This window comes from Protopterus annectens, chromosome 2.part0 (assembly GCF_019279795.1).
Source record: "Protopterus annectens isolate FY-2018-M chromosome 2.part0, PAN1.0, whole genome shotgun sequence".
Taxonomy (NCBI): Eukaryota; Metazoa; Chordata; order Ceratodontiformes; family Protopteridae; genus Protopterus; species Protopterus annectens.
Genome location: NC_056728.1, coordinates 1,674,938,736 through 1,674,958,418, shown reverse-complemented (window position 1 = coordinate 1,674,958,418; position 19,683 = coordinate 1,674,938,736). Strand labels below are relative to the sequence as shown.

At 40.9% G+C, this 19,683-nt stretch overlaps 1 protein-coding gene across 1 annotated transcript in view; it reads left to right on the top strand.

Annotated features, from left to right (window-relative positions):
• The window catches only part of LOC122793567 (EF-hand domain-containing protein D2-like), a 648,965-nt gene that overhangs the window by 421,786 nt on the left and 207,496 nt on the right, over positions 1-19,683 (top strand). The window contains exon 2 of the mRNA XM_044061725.1: positions 12,304-12,451. Coding sequence (XP_043917660.1) covers positions 12,304-12,451 — 148 coding nt within the window. The remainder of the gene's footprint in view (positions 1-12,303; positions 12,452-19,683) is intronic.

Sequence of the window (19,683 nt, the reverse complement as noted above, 5' to 3'; positions counted from 1 at the left end):
AAGATAAAATGTACACTAAAAAAGAGCTGTGTATATAAAGCTCATTAACCACCATGTGACAACAGAAGTAATTAAACTTTAAAGCTATACATTCATTTCCTAGCCTGACTACATTTCATTTACATCATTGTACTATTACTATATAATCCATTAATACTGGTGTGTATAAAATATATGAAAAATCATATTAACTTTATTTAAATACTAAAATTCATTAAATCTGATTTCTTATATAAAAATTGATTCATTTCATGTCATACAAAAATATGTAAAATTATAAAAAACATATATATGTAAACATATAACAAACATACATATAAAATTTTTATAATATAAATAAATAAATAAATATATAAATATTATAAAAATATTACAAAAATATTATAAAAATGCCCTCAATATATTTGATAAATATTCTCTAAATTATTCAATACAAAACTATTACCTTTAAAAAAAATTGTTAAAATCAATATATTATTGTAAATATTCATGAATATATTAATTCAAATTGTATTATATTGATCTACTTTACAAATAATGTAGTAATTAAATAATTAAATCTATGTACAATGACATCAAATTACTTATGGAATCACAGTCTGGCCATTCTTAGTTTAAGAACACTTTTTATGTTTATATTAGATAAATTAGTCCTAGAGTAGTTCTTAAGAATATAATAAATTAAAATCAACCATGTATTCATCTTTACACATAGATGCATCAGATATTAGTTCTTCCTTAGTGTAGGAACTATTGAAAATCTGTCATTTGTACAAGACTTGCAGTATACAGCAAAAACAGAATGACTCGTCATAGCATATGTTTGTTTTTTCTTAAACATGGTGACAGCTGATTTGGCCAAAATCTACAGGATGCCTTTCTTTTAGTATCACAGTACCAAAATTTACTGCTGTAGTACTCATAGGTCCATAATTCGTATGGAGTGTTTTATTGTTGCCCTGCTTTCCTGCCACATTCTGCAGTGCTGTTCTCTTGTAAGATGTATGCAAGCTATTTATTTGATCATAAAAAAATACAGGGGTAAGAAGGACTTCCTCTTCCTCAGTTGTTAGAATATTTTGTGATAACGAGTATTGCATTGTAACTGTGTTGGGTTTACAAAGAGCCTGTGGGATTAGATGATGAGCTTCAGCCCTTTTAGGTTTAGGTTTTAGGTTTTAATTTGATTAACTGTTAAAGTTCTTAGGCTCTTCCTTCTGTCTGCCATTCACATTTTAAACTATGTAGAAATGGCAGGACAGTACCCAAACACTGATGCAGTAACACCACATTTGTTATCAGCACATTTGCTTGTGCAGCACTGACCTGTGTATTCAGTGTGGATTGTGTCAGGGAGGAACATGACATTATAATACAATTGTTGTAATCAATGTCAGACTTGGGTAAACAGCCAAGATTAGTGGGAATGAGAGGGTGGGAGTTTAGAGGCAGTCTATTTTTGAGCATGGGGAGTAGGAGCGGGCTTGACAAAAATAATGGGAAAAATGTTTTACTGTTCAAAGTGTGCACCATTTTACTAATTAAGAAAGAAAACCTCCACTAATTTCTAAACAGAAACCAGTCTTCACTGCTGCACAAAGTGACAAAAGAAAGCATTTGTGATGAACAGTGCAATACCTGTCTTAACAGATGTTCATCGTGTTTTACTGTTGCAGTCCTTACAAATGGGTTATCCGGCTCCCGGTAGCCTGCAGTCAGCCAGAATACCAAAGTCCTTGGTATATGATGTCGGCTGTGTCCGGATTAAGCCTGATGTCAGGACTTCAGGTACAAAAGCAGGCAGCAGACGCCATTTCCTCAGTCTTTCTTGCTGCGGAGCCTGAAGCAGAAGCAATTTGCATGAGTGCCGGTCGGCCGATTACCTTCTTTTTGTATTCGGCCTCTAAAAGTTGAAAACCTCCTCGGATAAGTACCTTGTTGGGGACCCTTTTTTTCTTGCTTTAATGAATGTCAGAGAAAGTCAATAACTGTCTTGCCTGTTTAAAACAGAGTCCGCATCGTGATTTTCATTCTTACTGTATCACTTGTTTGGGCCTTGAGCACAATGTCCCTAATTGTGATCTCTGTGCTTCTTTCAACCCGCGTACCATATGTCGTAGAGCTAGAATTTTATATTAGCACTTGAGTTTGGCCTAAGTTTGTCGGCATAGCGTCTTCGAGTCTCCCGACTTCAACATCCCTGTTAAGTTGGTTTTCGGTCCAGCGGTAGCTGGTGGGGCGTTTTCTTTGCCCTTGCAATCCACAAATGTTCAGCAGCAGGCATCTACAGAGACCTTTTCTGAGTCCTCCATTCTGCAGGGGTTCTACTTCGTCTTCGAACCCTCCGCTAGTCGCCACCTCTAATGGATCCAGAGCCGCTAAGCAGATGGCGGTGTCTGTTGTCTCTGAACGGAGACCTGATCCAGACAGACTACCTCGGTTCACACTTCTGCGGTGACTAGGCCTCCCGAGTCCCTCCGGCTTTCTGGCAGGCCTTCAGATGAAAATCTACACCTAAGCAAGCACCGGCCTCCCCTCAAATGCCTCAGGCTCAGATGGTTAAGATGACTAGTGATCTCTTGACTCTTATCAGGGGCTCTCAACCACCTCCTTCTAAGAGGGCTAGGGAGTTGTCCCCAGAAGTTTTGACTGCCTCAGACTCGGAGGTTTCCAGCACCTCTGCTGATGAAGGACACTCTCAGCTTTTTTCTGGTTTTGAGGATTCTGATGCTGAAGACTTTATCCCTTTTACCCCCCCCCCCCCCCCACCCAGAAGATTTTTTCTTTTTGGATACTCTGAATACCCTTAGGGAGCATTTTAAATGGGAAAGTCAGGACTACCCTCAGTCTAAAAAGCGGAATAGGGAATTCTTGGATTTGCCTCAGCATAAGCCTTTGGCTATCCCTCCGGTTTTGGAAGTTGTTGATGTTTTCATGGAGAATTCTTTGACTCCTAATTCTGTTCCTCCTGCTCCCAGAAAACCTGACAGATATTCTAGAGTTCCTGATTCTCATCAGTTCCTTTTCAAAAATCCTACTGCTGATCCAGAGATTATTTCTCAGGGCCCTAAGGGTGTTAAAGCCACGGTTGCTAAAAATCCTGTTACTTCTGACAGGGAATCCAGGGCCTTGGCTAGATGGGGTAAAAAGGTTTATACTTCCTCCACCCTGGCTATTAGGTCTGTTAATTGTCTCTTTCATATGCTTAAGTATCAGCGGCATACTCTGGAGGCCATTAAGGCTAGAATTGCTGGTGTTCCTTCCCTGACGGAGAGTAAGGACATGCATGACTTATTGAATTATGCCACTCTAGTTACTAAGCATTCTCTGCATTGTGGTTTTGACACTTTGGAGGCTTCTTGCAGGGCAGCGGCCACTGGTTCTGTTATTAGAAGACATGCTTGGCTCAGGGAACAGCCCCTTTCTGAACCTGTAAAATCTATTACTGGATGGGCCCTTGCACAAGAATTATCTTTTTGGAAACAAAGCGGAAGAGGTGTTGAAGTTGGAGGATAAGGCTAAATCTATGCAAACTGTTAAGGATTTTCTGCAAGTTCAGTCACCTTGTTTTAGCAGGCATTAGCCTTTGGACTTTTCCTGATCCTAGTAAACAGGGTCGCACTAGGTCTAGGGGTTACAAGTCTTCTAGGGGACAGATTTCCGCCCCTCAAAAGGCTAAATACTGGCAGGCTTCATCTTCAAAATCAGGGAGTTCTAAGCAGACTTCCCAAAGCAAACATTCTCAATGACTCTGGCCTTCCCCTGCTTGCCCCTGTGGGCCAAGGGTTTCCTTTGGGAGAAGGTTAGCCATTTTTGCAGATGTTTGGCACACTGTCACGGACGACAAATGGTATCCCAAGGCTACAAATTCTCCTTTCACACCTTCCCTGTCCTCCAAGGACACCCAAATATTCTCCCTCTTCAAAGGGCAGAAAAACAAGTTTCTTCCTTGCTAAATCTGGGAGCAATAGAGTCAGTTCCTGCACTACAGATAGGCCAGGGTTTTTACTCGAGACTTTTTCTGGTCCCCAAAAAAGGGGGCACCTGGCACCCTATTCTGCATTTGTCTATCCTGAACACTTTTCTGGTGATTCCCAAGTTCAAAATGCTCACTCTTCAGCAGTTGCTGCCAATGCTGGCCAAGGATTCCTGGCTGGTTACTTTGTATGTAAAATAAGCTTACCTGCCCATCCCAATAAGGGAAAGCTGCAGGCAGTTCCTTCGCTTTAGGGCAGGGAACAGGCACTTCCAGTTCTCTGCACTGCCCTTTGACTTATCTACTGCTCCCAGAGTTTTTACAAAATGTCTGACTCCAGTCATTGCCTTTTGCAGGCAAAGAAACCTTCAAATTTGCCCTTACTTGGATGATTGTCTTATTCAGGCAAACTCTCCAGAGCAACTTCTAAAGGATTTGGACTTTGTAAAGAACCTTCTCACCTCTTTGGGCTACACAATCAACGAAAAAAAGTCAAAATTGGTACCCACTAGGGAGATTGTATTCCTGGGAGCGAGTCTGAACACAGCCACCCAGATGGTATCCCTCCCTCAAGAGAAACAGATAGATCTTTCAAATTACTTCGAGAACTTGGCAAGCATGACCCAGCTCTCTGCAAGGCAATTCCTGCAAGCCCTGGGTTTCATGGCTTCGTGTATTCTGATGATTCGATATGCCAGACTGCATATGAGGGAAATACAATGGTACCTCAAAAACCTTTGGTGTCAACACACTCAGGATTTAGACTTGATTCTTCCTCTGATTCCCTGCCTGCAGACGGAGTTCCTTTGGTGGGCAATGGCCTGGACACAGAACAAAGGCCTACCTTTCTGTCCACCTCCTGCCAGCCAAACACTCTCCACAGATGCCTCGGACTATGCTTGGGGAGCACATCTAGAGGGCAAATGCATTCAGAGAACTTGGAGCTATCAACAAGTTCATTTGCACATAAATCTGAAGGAAATGATGGTAGTCCAGCAGGCCTTGATGGCTTTCAAGCATTTTCTCTCTCCTGGTACTCTTCTAATCAGGACAGACAACATTACAATCATGTGGTACATCAACAAACAGGGAGGGACTCACTCTTATCCTCTGTGCAGACAAAGCCTGAGACTATGGTCCATGGCAGCTTCTATGGGCGTTCATCTGATAGCCCAGTTTCTTCAGGAAGGCTCAACACCTTGGTATACCGGTTGAGCAGGGAGGTCCTGGATCCTCACAAGTGGCAACTAAACAAGACCATCTTCCATCGCATCATTTAGCATTGGGGCACTCCCCAGGTAGATCTCTTTTCATCTCCGACCAACCACCTTCTTCCAATCTTTTGCACCAGGGATCATCACGACAAAGCTTGGAAAGTGGATGCCGTGTCCTTCCCCTGGACACAGCTATCGATTTTATGCATTCCCTCCTCTGCCTCTTCTTCACAGAGTGCTGTTAAAGATAAGGGATGAAAAACCAAGGGCCATCATCATAGCTCCAGACTGGCCCAGGCAGCATTGGTATCCACTTCTTCGCAGTCTCTCCCAGTCTCAGTCTTGGCATCTTCCCCTGATACCAGATCTCTTGGTTCAGGACGGGGGAAAAATTCTGCATCCTCACCTTTAGACTCTGCATTTGCCAGCCTGGCTCATCATTTAAACCTTTCTTAACATGTGGTTGAGTTCCTTCGTGAAGCCAGGAGGCCTAGTACTAGGAAATCTTACTCAGATAAGTGGAAAAGATTCTCCATTCGGATGCAGACTAGAGGAGAAGACCCGTCTCAACCTACTCTTCCTCTAATTCCTGATTACCTGGCAGGTTTACTCAATGGCGGACTTTCCTTCTCTTCTATCAAGATTCATGCTTCAGCTATTTCTGCTCACTGTTCCTTTGAACAACCCATTTTCTCTCATCCCCTGATGAAACAGTTCCTCAGGGGAGTTAGCCATTTAAAGCCTCCCAGAAGGGCACCTACTCCTGCTTGGGATCATAATTTTGTACTTGAGAAACTTACTCTGCCTCTCTTTGAACCTGCGGCCTCAGCAGATTTGAAGTTTCTCTTCTGGAAAACTGCATTTCTTTTGGCGATTACTTCAGCTAAAAGAGTGCCTGAGCTGCAGGCCTTAATGGCAGTAGAGCCTTTTATCACTTTCCATGTGGATAAGGTTTCTCTTCGGACTAATCTCTCTTTTATGCCTAAGGTGGTCTCTATCCTGACTCTTAACCAGTCTATCCACCTGCCTACCTTCTTTCCTAGTCCTCAGAATAGAGGAGAAAGGTTGCTGCATTCACTGGATGTGTATAGGCAACTTAGATTTTACCTGGACAGGACTAAATGTTTTTGAAAGACAGATCAGTTGTTGGTCAATTTTGGTCCTGGAGCTCAGGGCAAAGCTATTTCTAAACGGACTATTTCTAAGTGGATTGCTCATTGTATTCACTTTTGTTTCTTACAGCATGGCAAGGTTCCTCCTCAGGGTATTAGGACCCATTCTATTAGAGCTACCTCTACCTCAGCAGCTTTTCTTAGCGGTGTACCTACTAAGGACATCCTGAAAGCAGCTACCTGGACTTCAGTCCATGCTTTCACTAAACATTACAATTTACCCTTGTTTTCTAAGTCCAGGGCTGGTTTTGCCATTGCAGTGTTGCAGGGCATCCTTACCAACCCTTAATCAGTGGGTGTTCCTCCTCCCTTTTGTTTTTTTCTGGACTTTAGGAATCAACCCATTTTTAAGGACTGCAACAGTGAAACACGATGAACATAGTGCAGTTGTGTACACTTACCATAAATATAGATGTTCGAGTGTATTCACTGTTACACTCCTGGTTTCCCCCCTTCCATCCCCCCTTTTTTCCTAGGGTACAGACTGGATTTTTTTTTTCCTTTCCTGGTCTTACCTTTTGGGGGCTCCTGACAGTTAAAGCAAGAAAGACTCGGGAAATGGGGTTGGCTGCCTGCTTTTGTACCTGACGTCAGGCTTAATCCGGAGGCAGCTGACGTCATATACCAAGGACTTTGGTATTCTGGCCGACTGCGGGCTACCGGGAGCCAGATATCCCATTTGTGAGGACTGCAACAGTGAATACACTTGAACATCTACATTTATGGTAAGTGTACACAACTGTACTTTCTCCATCTCACTGTTGTATTTCCTGTAACTGGTACCCATTTTACAGTTTTCATACTAAAATAATACACTTATAAGACAGATGGAATGAGGAGTGCAGAGGACTACATGGAACTGAAAATGTCCTTTTATGTCCTTTATGCTGTGGCTAAATGTTATGAAGCACGTTATACAGTAACGGGACAAAATCAAACTGCCATGATCTGAATGGTAAAACACCCAATTCTGCGGAACAACTGGAATACCATCTCCAGGATTTTTTTATTCCTGTTACCAGTTTGTGATATATGATCTGAATTGTACCAAGGTTAGAAAACCTCAAAATATGCTTAAAATGTTCGTATGCTACAGTTCATCAATTTTACATTGGAGGTGGAGTGTCTAAATTGTTCTTATAAGTATGCCATATGAAATATTCACCTTTCAGAAGTGAATATCTACAGTGGCTCTGACATTGAGCATGAGTATTGGTCCCAGTCTATCACTCGTTGATGTAGTGGGACATTGTGATAAGAGTGAACTTTTCTCATCAACTTAAATTATTTGCCCTTTTGTGTCACTAACACCTGCATAAGTAATATCCCAGACCGCTGCTTGTGACTTTCAGGTTTTCACTTCCCATTCTGTGTTGTAGGTTATGATCCAACAGCCATTCCTCAGTTTTAATACTGAAGAAGTGATTAACTGAAACAGATCTGATTTAGACCTGGTGTGGTGATGGTTAAGTAAATTATTTCTGATTTTTAGAGCATTGAATGCCATTTCAGTTTTCATTGCTTTTTGATGAATTTAGTTTTCATGTAGGCCATAATTAGTTAGTGGAGAAAGCATTAAAATGCAAGTCTTCATGAAATGGTGGGTGCAGATTAGAAAGCTCCATGTAAATTGAAGTTGCATCTTTCAGATTTTTATACTGCTCCTTGGATAGATCAGTTTTAGTGCTTTATGACAAACAGAAAATCCTGTTCATCTGATGTAATCTTTTACAGGGAGTTACATTACAAATTGTGGAATATGCAGTTGTGATTGAAAATATAACTTAAAGCTGCCAAAGGAATCCATCCATTCCTCGTACTCTGCATTGAATTCTGAAACCTATACCCAGAGTACATTGCAACATTCCCACTTACTATAATATGATTTTCTTTAAAGACGTATTTCATATGCTGTGAACACCAGTGTGCCTAAAATTGATTCATAAGTTTGCTTATGGCAGTTTGACCATAGTATATTCCTTCTGCCTTTAGGGGGCACAGTTATGTTTGTTCTTCTCAAGTATGCACTCTTACTTATGTACTATAGTCTGTGTTTTGCAAATGTTACTAAAGCAAGTTAAGTGTACATCAAGTAATGAGAAATATTGATTTGCCCTGAAGAAAAATAATCTATTTTAAAGTACAAATAGCAGTATTCAGATTTGCAGCTGTACAAGATAGTTTGCCGGCAGTACCATATTGTCTCCTGTGGTACTAGACATCCACCCCGTTCATTATAATGTGATTCCTATGTAAGAAGCACTAAGGTTTTGTGTGTGTGTGTGTGTGTGTGTGTGTGTGTGTGTGTGTGTGTGTGTGTGTGTGTGTGTGTGTGTGTGTGTGTGTGTGTGTGTGTGTGTGTGTCATGAACATCCAACTTTAAACTTGTGGTACCCGACTATACTCCATTTTCTTGTTTTCAGATGTGTTATTTTTTACATTGAATTTAGTGAAACATGTAAGTACCTTATTGTCATAGGATAACCATATACTGCTTTCAGCTTTCTAAAAGTGGAAAGTATATTTAAACAGTTATTATGGTAGCATTACATTTCAGGTGAAAAGTCTGAAGAATGCATTATCTGCACGTCTAGCATAGGAATGCAGTACTGGTTGTGAGACACTTGCATAATTGGCAGTTTTTTGGTATGGAGTCCTGACTGAGGCCCAGAGTACACAAGATTATCAGCTGGTTGCTGGAGGAGCTCGGGTGGGAAGGAGAGGCATTTTGCCAGTTTGCTTATTCTGAGAAGGAAAAGTGTGACTTCTGTCTGCAATTTGGCATTCCCCAGGTAATTGGGGGCATGCTCTGAACAGGAGAGAGATTGCTGTTAAAAATCAGCATTATAGGGCAGGGCTGGAGCTGACTGATGTTAAATGAGGTGATGAGCATGACATCAGCAGCTTCACCCAGTCAGCAGAGGTGAATCCAGCACCAGGTGACCTAGACAATCACCTAGGGCCTACTGGCTGGGAAGGGTCCTCTGGCCAGTGGGGCTGCCACAACATTTACTTTTTAAATAAAAAAAAAATGCATACCTTCTTAAGGATGTACTTCTTTAAGAATCCCCCCTGTATCTATGTGTGCATTGATGCATACCAGCTGTTGCTTTAAGACGTTCCTGCATATGTCAGTGCACACCTGCTGTTACTGCTTCCTCAAGATTTTTGCTTCGTTTCCGGGCAGGGAATGTAAACATTCTGCAGAATACAAGATGAACATAGGGATGGCAGGTTACTTAATTTGCTCAGGCCCAAATCCCGTACCTCAGTTACAGGAGGCAAGAGCCTGAATCCTCCACCAGTTTCAGTGCATTTTCAGAGAATTGTGAGCTTCATGGGATGATAGGTTTACTGCTCCTCATGCCAAGTCTGTCATTGTGCAACTGTTTTGTTTAGTAAATGGTCGTTACTGTTTGTGCTAGACACAAGAGGTCGCAGACTTGCTTTTGATGCAGAAGGCTGTGGGTTTTCCTCCCACACCATGTAGCACTGAATTTATAGATGAAGCACTGAAATACAAAGTTGTTTGCTAGCAGCAACCTTTTCATTAGTTACAGATCTCTTAAATGTGGAATTATTCAGAAGAATTTTATTTCTGCAGAGATTGTGCATATTGACTGATATTGATGGATTGTAATGATAGAAGTTTGAGCGGCTTTTTATGGTTGAAAAGTTCTGAAATTGGCAGTTTTGTCATTATTGGTTCATACATTTTGTCTCATTGCTTAGTAGAAAAATGTTCAAAACTAGAAATTTAAAACATGCACTAACAAGTGTTGCTATATTAAACAGGGAGTATAATTCAATAGAATCTGGAAGGTGAATCAAAATGTGTGCAAGGGGCCTATGGTTTGAACACAGCCCAAAGGTAAACTAATGTACCATTGGCCAAAATGCATTTTCTTTGAATGTGGGTTTCAATGCCGTTTTAGTGTGTGTGAGTTTCAGTGGCAGATAAGTTTAGTCTTCATGCTAAGTCTGTTTTCACTGTGAGACTATATTTTGTTTAGCAAATGGCTATCAGTGTTTATGCTATAAAATGTGAAATAAAAGTTTTAAATGAAATCCAAATATCTGCAATCATTGCAGAAGTAAAGAAGAAAATAGCATGAGCACTGACAAGTTTGAACAGTGGTTATGGTAACTGGGGAGAAATAGCCTATTATGGGACACTGGAATGGCTGCAGGTGGGCACTGCTGGGGGGGTGCTGTCGGGGGAGGGTGCTGTGTATGTGTTGGGGGGGGTGCTGATCCATTACTCTACCTAGAGTCCCATTTGACCATGAGCTGGCTCTGCCAGACAGGGCATTTCAAATAATTCCCGACACTTACAAGACTGTGTATATGATGCTGCCGGAGGTTCCTCTCCAGTTTCCCCATTCCCTTCCCATCGTGTTTGGCTGAGGGTGTCCCAGGAGATAAAACACAAAGCTTAGGAATTATTAGAGCAGAAAGTGACAGATCGTCAGCTGGAGGATTTGCTTGGAGGGGGCATTTTCTTGACAAGATCACATTTCACAAAAGTCTGAACTCTGTACTGCAACACTTTTGTAAAACTAGGAAGTAAATGTAATACCTTACTGTCGTAAAGAACTGTACGCCGCATGCAGCCACAGATGGTGTTGCTTATAACATTGTACAGCTGCTCTGCTGAAATAAAAAAAAATAATAATATTTTAAAATATGGAAATTAGTTTAACAAAAAATAACTTTTTAGCCATCAAAGATTTCACAGCTAATAGGTCAAGATACCGTTGCCGTCATACTTTTGGGTAGAACACGTTTTCCACCTCCTGAATCACAACTGTGATGTTAGAGCAACAGTTGTCTATTTCTGTCGTAGACATGCAGTTCTCCGTCTGTCATTTTTTTAGAGCCTGATTTTCTCTCCAAAGAACTTGCAGATGTCTTCAGTAACAGTTTTGTACAATTAGTCTGTTTTCCTTTTAGTCATTTGTCTGTACAATGTATGATGCCATTTATTATCTTACATCCCTCTGTTTGGTATATGTTGTGGTGGTGCATTTGTACCGTTTGCACTATGACTTGTATTATACCAAGGCTTTTGACTTTTGAAACACCCTGCTCAGTTTACTGAACACATTTGATTTGATATTTGATTGTATTTTTTATTTTGTGTTTTGAACTTTGGTTTTTTTTTTTTTGTTTGTTTTTTTTTGTGGAACAGCGATTTATTTTTTTTCCCCCTGGGGAAAAAAAATCTCTGTTCCTTGTCTTCGAGATTACCAGGTTTCGCTCTTTACGGGTTGATAAATCAGCGTTTGCTTTTTTAAGCATTCGCTGATTCAGTATAGACCCGTATAACTAGGTTCACTGGCATTCTGCTGTGCTGCACCCTGTTGCACAGTACAATGTAGCACTAGCAGCTGTGTACAACAGTAGGCTCGCTGGCATTCTGCTGTGCTGCACCCTGTTGCACAGTACAACGTAATACCAGCTTGCACTCTGCATTGCTAATGATGGATTAATGTTTGTCACAAGCACTGCTACTCTGTCATTTGTGTGACATGATATGGCTTCTGATTTATCCTATGCCACAAAGTCACGAATCCCACTCTCATCCATTAAGCTGCCTATCAGTCATCTTTTAAAGATTTTTTTTTTTTACGATAACTTCACTTTTATTACCAAGAAGCATAATAAATAGCACTGTGACATAATTTTCAGTTTTGCTAGTGATGTCCTGTATGCATTTGACAGCTGGCAGGATTAAAGGAATAGTTAACCATATACTGGAGTAAAGAAGATTAGCTGTTCCTATGTGGTACAAAGCAATTAAAACTAAAGAAGCTCTCTGGCATTGAAACGTAAGAAAGTCACAAACAGAACAGTTGTGAAACATTTTTTGTAATGAAACTAAATAATAACGGCAGGTATGCATAAATAAGTTGCTCACATTCTCTTTTTTATCTTACAGATATGATGCAGGTAAAGATGGATTCATTGACCTGATGGAACTGAAGCTGATGATGGAGAAACTTCAGGCACCACAGACCCATCTTGGCCTGAAAAATATGATCAAAGAAGTGGACGAGGACTTTGATGGAAAACTCTCTTTCAGGGAGGTGAGATTAATTTATTTGAACGCACAAAGTTTTAAAAAGTTTTATGGAAGAAAAACGGTTTGATCTGAAAATGATACTTTCTCCTCTCAAACCACGTTCTGTCTCCCAGCATATATACACACATATAAGAGAGTGTGTATGTGCAACACCCATATGCAGCCACCCTGCTGTAGGTATATATACTTACTAACAGTATTATTTATTTTTTTAGATGTTTATTTTTCTTCCAACTAGGTGGGCTGGTCCACAGACCCCTTTTCTCCTGTAACCAAGGCATACCTCTCAACCTGGAAACATCAAAAATCCATACAAAGGCCCATGGAAAGTAGGTACAACTGGCCAAAACTCTAGATGCTAATTGACATAAAATTTGCATGCATAATAATATATGACTCCACCTACTCCTGTGGAATTGGGGGGTACCAGCTTTCAAACACAAGTTGAAATACTGACAGAATTAATAGAAACTACAACCAAAACAATAGTGTTTTATTTACATTAATATTTGAACTTGTATAAAGCTTTGCACTTATATAAAACTAAAATGTCCTGTTCTGTGTCAGCACTCAATAACTGCAGTTTAAGGACCAGTATGAACATGCAGAAGGACAAAAGTAACCTCTGTCATGTCCCTTTAAAATTGTCATAGGAAAGTGAGAGCACCACACTGCATCTAAGCCTTTTGGATGGATTCATACAGACAGATTTAACACACACCATTTAAAATCTAAAGGAAGTTCATGACTTGTGGCGTAGCTACAGAAAATTCCATCTGATTGTGTGGAATATTTTTTTAACTTATAAAAGGAAAAGTCTCATCTTGAAATATTTGTTACTTCCAGAGTCAGACTACTTGCCTTTGACAGAACTAACCTGATTCTTATACATTAGGAAGAAAAGACCTTCTCCAGCCTTGAATCTAACATCTGAGCCTTTGGTCTCATCTTAGTAAGAGAGAGACTTGCATGGCACCACATCTAATAGATCTTTTCCAGGTTTGGTTTAAACAATGACATAATAATGGCTTCCAAGATCCCCTTTTGAGCTCTGATTCTGCCAAAAACTCAACCAGATTGGACAAGAGTCAGGAGACCTCCTAATCCCACTTACTAATACTTTAGCAAGGAGGGTCTTTCAAGGTCCAGAGCATTGTCAGGTACAAAAATTGGAAATTCACTCTGGTCTCTCACTAGTGTCTCTAATGCACAAACACAGACAGTGAGTGGTTGACCACCCATGCCCTATTTACACATATAACCTCTAAAGCACCAAAATTTGTTGGATCCATTTGGAATGCATGGCTATGCTTAAAAAGCTTTGGTGATCACAGCTATGAACCTAAGAAAAGAGTTACAGTGGATATAAAAAGTGTACACACCCTGTTAAAATGCCAGGTTTTTGTGATATAAAGAAAAATGAGACCACAACAAATCATTTCAAAACTGTTTCCACCTTTAATGTAACCTGTAACCTGTACAGTTCAACTGAAAAACAAATCTGTTAGGGGAAAAATATAAAAAATAAAAAACGTACAATAAGCTGGTTGTATAAGTGTGCACACTAATACTTTGTTAAAGCACCTTTTGATTTAATTGCAACATTCAGTCTTCTTGGGTAGGAATCTATCAGCATGGTACATCTTGACTTGGCAATATTTGCCCACTCTTCCTTGCAAAAGAGTTCCAAATCTGTCAGATTGTGAGGGCACCTCTTGTGCACAGCCCTCTTCAGGTCACACCACAGAATTTCTATTGGATTTAAGTCTGGGCTCTGGCTGGGCCATTCCAAAACTTTAATTTTCTTATGATGAAACCATTCTTTTGTTGATTTGGATGTATGCTTGGGGTAATTGTCATGTTGAAATGTGAAATTCCTCTTCATATTCAGCTTTCTAGCAGACACCTGAAGGTTTTGGGCCAAAAGTGACTGGTATTTGGAACTGTTCATAATTCCCTCCATGTTGACTAAAGCCCCAGTTCCATCTGAAGAAAAGCTAACCTGAAGCATGATACTGCCACCAACATGTGTCACCGTGGATGGTGTTCTTTTGGTGATGCAAAGTGTTTTTGCGCCAAACGTACCTTTTGAAATTGTGGCCAAAAAGTTCAACCTTGGGCTCATCAGACCATAACACATTTTCCCACGTGCTTTTGGGAGACTTGATGTATTTGAAAGAATAACTGTAACTGTTACTAACATGATTATTAGTTTGAATAAAAAGCTACAAGAATGATATGAACTATAAAGGGTTAATTTAGGAATAGTATAAAATGCTGAAAAACAAGTAGTAGTAAGTGTGCTGGCATAGCTTATTAGATTTTGGCATCCATAGAAAGGAGTGTTATTGAAAAACAAAGTCTGTAAAAATAACTGCGCAGATGGCAGCTGGAAGGACATCAATGAAGTAAAGAGATGTAACATCAAGTTTCAGATAGTGTTGGAACACCACGTTTCAGATAATGCAAGACTGAGTTTCCATGGATCATCTAACTACAAAGAACCAAGGACATGGGAACAAAGGAAAACTGTTATACAAAGAAAGAACTGTTATACATCAGACTCTGAGAAAAAATATCAGACTTTTTGGTATAAATAGGAGTGTGTATAAACAAGCTTTGGGAATTTGCTGACAGCATCTGTGTTGCATGCTTGTAGATCTGAAAGGAGAATGTAACAGTAAAGCATATTAACTGAAGCAGTTGTCTCTGTGTATTTATTGTACTCAGTACAATACAGTAATACGATTAATTGATTACAATAAATAGTTAGGTAAACTGTGGTATGCATGCATGTAAATGCAAGTAACAGCAAGAAACCAACAGAAGACGTCATATAATTTTTCAGTATTGTTTTGCAAATTTTACCCGGGCCTGGATGTTCTTCTGTGTAAGAAAAGGCTTCCGTCTTGCAACCCTACCCCATAGTCCAGACATATGGCGAATATGGCAGATTGTTGTCGCATATAGTACACAACCAGTACTTGCCAGAAATTCCTGCAGCTCCTTCAGTGCTGCTGTAGGTCTCTTGACAGCCTCCCTGACCAGTTTTCATATTTTTTCATTCATTTTGGAGGGACGTCCAGATATCTGCAACGTCACTATTGTCCCATATTTTCTCCACATTTTGATGACGGTCTTCACTGTATTCCATGATATATCCAATGCTGTGGAAATTTTTTGTACCCTTCTCCTGACGACAGTGAGATCCCTTTGATGCTTTGTAAGCTCTCTGCCAACCATGGCTTTTGCTGTAGTAGGCAATTGAGTAAATGTCAGGAAAATCCTACTAGGACAGCTGAACTTTATTTGGGGTCAGTCCGAGTCTCTCTAATTGATGGCAGGTGTGTACCGCAAAAGACTGAATGCTGTATTTAAATCAGAAGGAGCTTCAACAAAGCATTAGTTTAAGGGTGTGCACACTTATGTAACCAGCGTATTGTATATATTTTTTTTTATATTTCTTTCCCTAACAGATTTGTTTGTTTTTCAATTGAATTGTACAGGTTATAGGTCACATTAAAGGTGGGAAAAGTTTTGAAATGATTTATTGTGGTCTAATTTTTTTATATCACAAAAACCTGGCATTTTAACACGGGTGTGTACACTTTTTATATCCACCGTAGGTAGCTATCTAAAAATGTACATACTGTTATGGAGTCAAGCCTGTCACTAGGAAGGATGCAAACAAAATAAAGTGATAAACTACTGTGGCTCTCAAAATAGGTGACAACGGGGTTAAAGAGGAAAGGTAAATGTTTGAGGTAGACCAAAAACATTACCAGATAAAGCAGAATGAATATGGAAAGACAGTGGTAGTAACAAAAGCATGAACTAAGAAAAATGCTGTTAGGAAGAGTAAAAAAAGCCTTTTGTATACACATTTGGAGTAAAAGAAAGCATGAATGAGAACACCAACATAAAGCATAACGGTTGCATTCAGAAATGACAGTAAGAAGCTAATGATGAGCAGCTATTTCTGTCAAGTGGTCAGCACCCAAAAAAAGTCAGTGCAAAATTAATTGTAAATTATTCAACTTAAGGGTGGGTGCCATATAGTGTGCTGATGGGATATGAAAAAAGAAGAAAAGTAAATGTAGAATTGCTAATAACTCTGGCTGCTGTCACTGGCATATGCAAGGAATGACCTCTCATGGTAGGAAACTCTGGAAATGCAAATTAAACAACCAATCAAATAAATACATTTAAAAAAGCAAACGTATTTAATGAAGTGCAGTATCACTATCCACTGGTAAAAATGTTCATGTCCTTCTATTCTCATGTTGCAATATTCCTAACACTAGGGAGGTGGCTGTCTGCAGCACTGGACATCCGGCCAGTATACCAAAGTCTTAGGATAGGGGGTGCATGCAACGTTGCTCGTCAGAACCATAAACAGATGTCTGCTGTATATGTGACGTCTGCACATACCCAACTCAGAACTTCTCTGCCTCGGTGATCTACAGACCTCCGATTGCCAGCTCATTGAATCCATTTGCTCAATTTGACTTCAGCTGTCTGCTTTCAGATAAGTACCCTTTTGGGATTTTTCCTATATTTCTTCTTGCATTCCAGACGTACATATCAGCTAGGAATGGAAAGTGTGGTTGTGGGAGACCAATTCCACATAAGGACATGCGCAACCAGTGTTAGTTTTGTTTAGGTGAAGGCCATGCCTACAAGTCTTGCGAAATCTGCCAATCCTTTGTTCCTAAAACCTTGCAAAGTCTGGCCACTTTAAAGTTATATTTAGAAAACCAAAGACTTTAGGTATGGAGGGCGGAGTAGGTACCTCCAAGGAGCTGCCTCAGAAGAAGGCCAACAAAGTTAGACCCAAATCCCATGCTGCACCTCAGGAGTCCAGTGAGACTCTCGAGGCGGATGTTAGTCCAGAGTCCCATCACATGTCTGTTTCACTACTGGAACTGGGAACCGTGGTGGAAGCTGGTTCAACAGAAACCCAGAGTACATCCACTAAGGTTGTTCACCCATCAGGCCCTGATGGCTAAGGGGAACCACAGCTCAAGGCGTCAGAAGAGGGGGCCTACTACCACATTACTATCCATCCCGACGTCTGTTCCCAAGCCAGCTACTTCTCCTTTTTGTCTAAAGAAAACACAAAAAGAAAAACACAGAACTGAATCTGCACCTGGATGGGAGGCCTTTTCCCAGAACTTGTTCAGAGCCCTCCAGGCCCTTCAATCTCAGGTGCCCCAACCAGTCCTACCTCCTGTGCAGCCTTTGGATGAGTCTGAGGAAGAACTGTCTTCCTCAGATGAATCCCTGACCTACTGTTCCCAACTTGAGTATCCTAAAGACTTTGTTACCCCTGAGGAAGAAGACATGATTAGCCATGATTCTCCTAGGGAAGAATTCTCTTTTGGGGACACCATTACACTAATGAGAGTACATTTTAAATGGGAGGTCTCTGAAGTATCTAAGGCTAAAAGGAGATATTTTGAACTCCCGCAGATGGACCAGCCTTCTCCATCTGCAGTTCCTCCTCTGCTTCCAGCTTTCTTTGCTGCCTTTCAGGCTACATCTCAGGTCCCAGATTCTCAGCCCCCAGCTTCTAAATGACCTGATGGATTTTACAAAGTCTCCCAGCAGGCACAGTTCCTGTTCAAGAATCCTCCTGCAGACCTGGCAGTCATTGCTGTGTCAGCAGACAAATCCTCCAGGCAGTTATCCTGTACTTCTCTTTTCCCTGCAGATAAGGATAGCAAATTCATGGATAGACAGGGAAAGAAAATGTATACTTCTTCCATCTAGCCATTAGAGCAGTTAATTATCATATCCCCATGGCTAGGTTTGTTCTAGATACCCTGTCTAAGGCCTCTGCACTAATGTCTGATGTGCCAGATTCTCTTGCCAAGTCCCAGCTTTCTGCCCTGCTCTCTACTGCCTCTCAGGCGGCCAGACATTCCATCAAGTGCAGTTATGATGCTGTAGAAGCATCATCCAAATTTGTAGCATCTGGCTTTGTCCTGAGAAGGTATTCCTGGCTGAAACTCCAGCCCCTACCCGTGGATGTACAAGTCAAATTACTTGATGCACCACTGGATAATAAAGCCCTTTTTGGCACAGCTTCAGCTGAGCTCTTTAAATCTCCAAGAAAAAGGCAAGGAGTTGCAAAATTTAAAACATTTGCTCATCTCGCCCATTCCTAGATACCACAGGAACTACCCACAAAGGGCCAGTTTTGCAAGGAGGCTGTCTTCTCACTCTACTGCACTCCATTCAAAAGGATGGAGACACCCTAGGAAGCAGAACACTTCTAGACCCTCCTCCACCTCAATCCCTACTCCCTTTTGGAAGTAGTCTGACCCAGACAGATCTCCTCCACTATGACTCAAATCCTTTGCCCACTTCCATCACCCTGTCCCTCTGTCTAACCCTGTCCCTACCCTCCTCGTGGAAAATCACTTCAGAGACTTGGGTTCTTTCCATCATCCAAAAAGGTTATGTTATGACTTGGTGGGAGGTTCCCCCCTTCCAGAGGTTCCCTCAACCTCTTTCAAATCAGCTTCACCTTTTTACTCCAATTCTGGATCAGCTTCTTTCTCAGGGCACAATAGAAAGTCTCTTAGGATCAGACAACCAAGGGATTTTATTTCAGGATGTTTTGGTCCCAAGAAAGGATGGTTCTTGGAGACCAATTCTGGACTTCTCTATCCTCAATCTTTTTCTCAAGGTGCCTATCTTCAAGATGCTAACTTGCAACATCTGTTAACTCTTATCCCCAATACGCCTTCATGGTATCCCTGGATCTGAAGGATGCCTACCTTCACATCCCCATTAACCCCAACTACAGGAAATGCCTACATTTCTCAGTAGATTCCTTACATTTTCAGTTTTGTGCACTGCTATTTGGGCTCTCTACAGCTCCAAGAGTATGTACATAGTTTCTAGCTCTAGTTATCGCCCATTGCAGAATGCAGGGCATGCAAATATACCCTTATCTTGACTACCTGTTGATCCTGCACCAGGAGTGCCATTCCCTCTACCAACACCTACACATGATGTGCCAGATCTTGGAGGACCTAGGGTTCAGAGTGAACCAACAAAAATCCCAAATGACACTCACTCAAGACCTTGTCTTCTTAGGGTGCAGATTAAGAACAGACAAGATTTCAGCCTTCATCCCCTGCCAGAGGGTGAAAACCCTCACCCACTACTTCCAGTCCCTCCATCTCCCATCCAACTCAGCCAGGGAATTTCTGAGGGTCCTTGGTC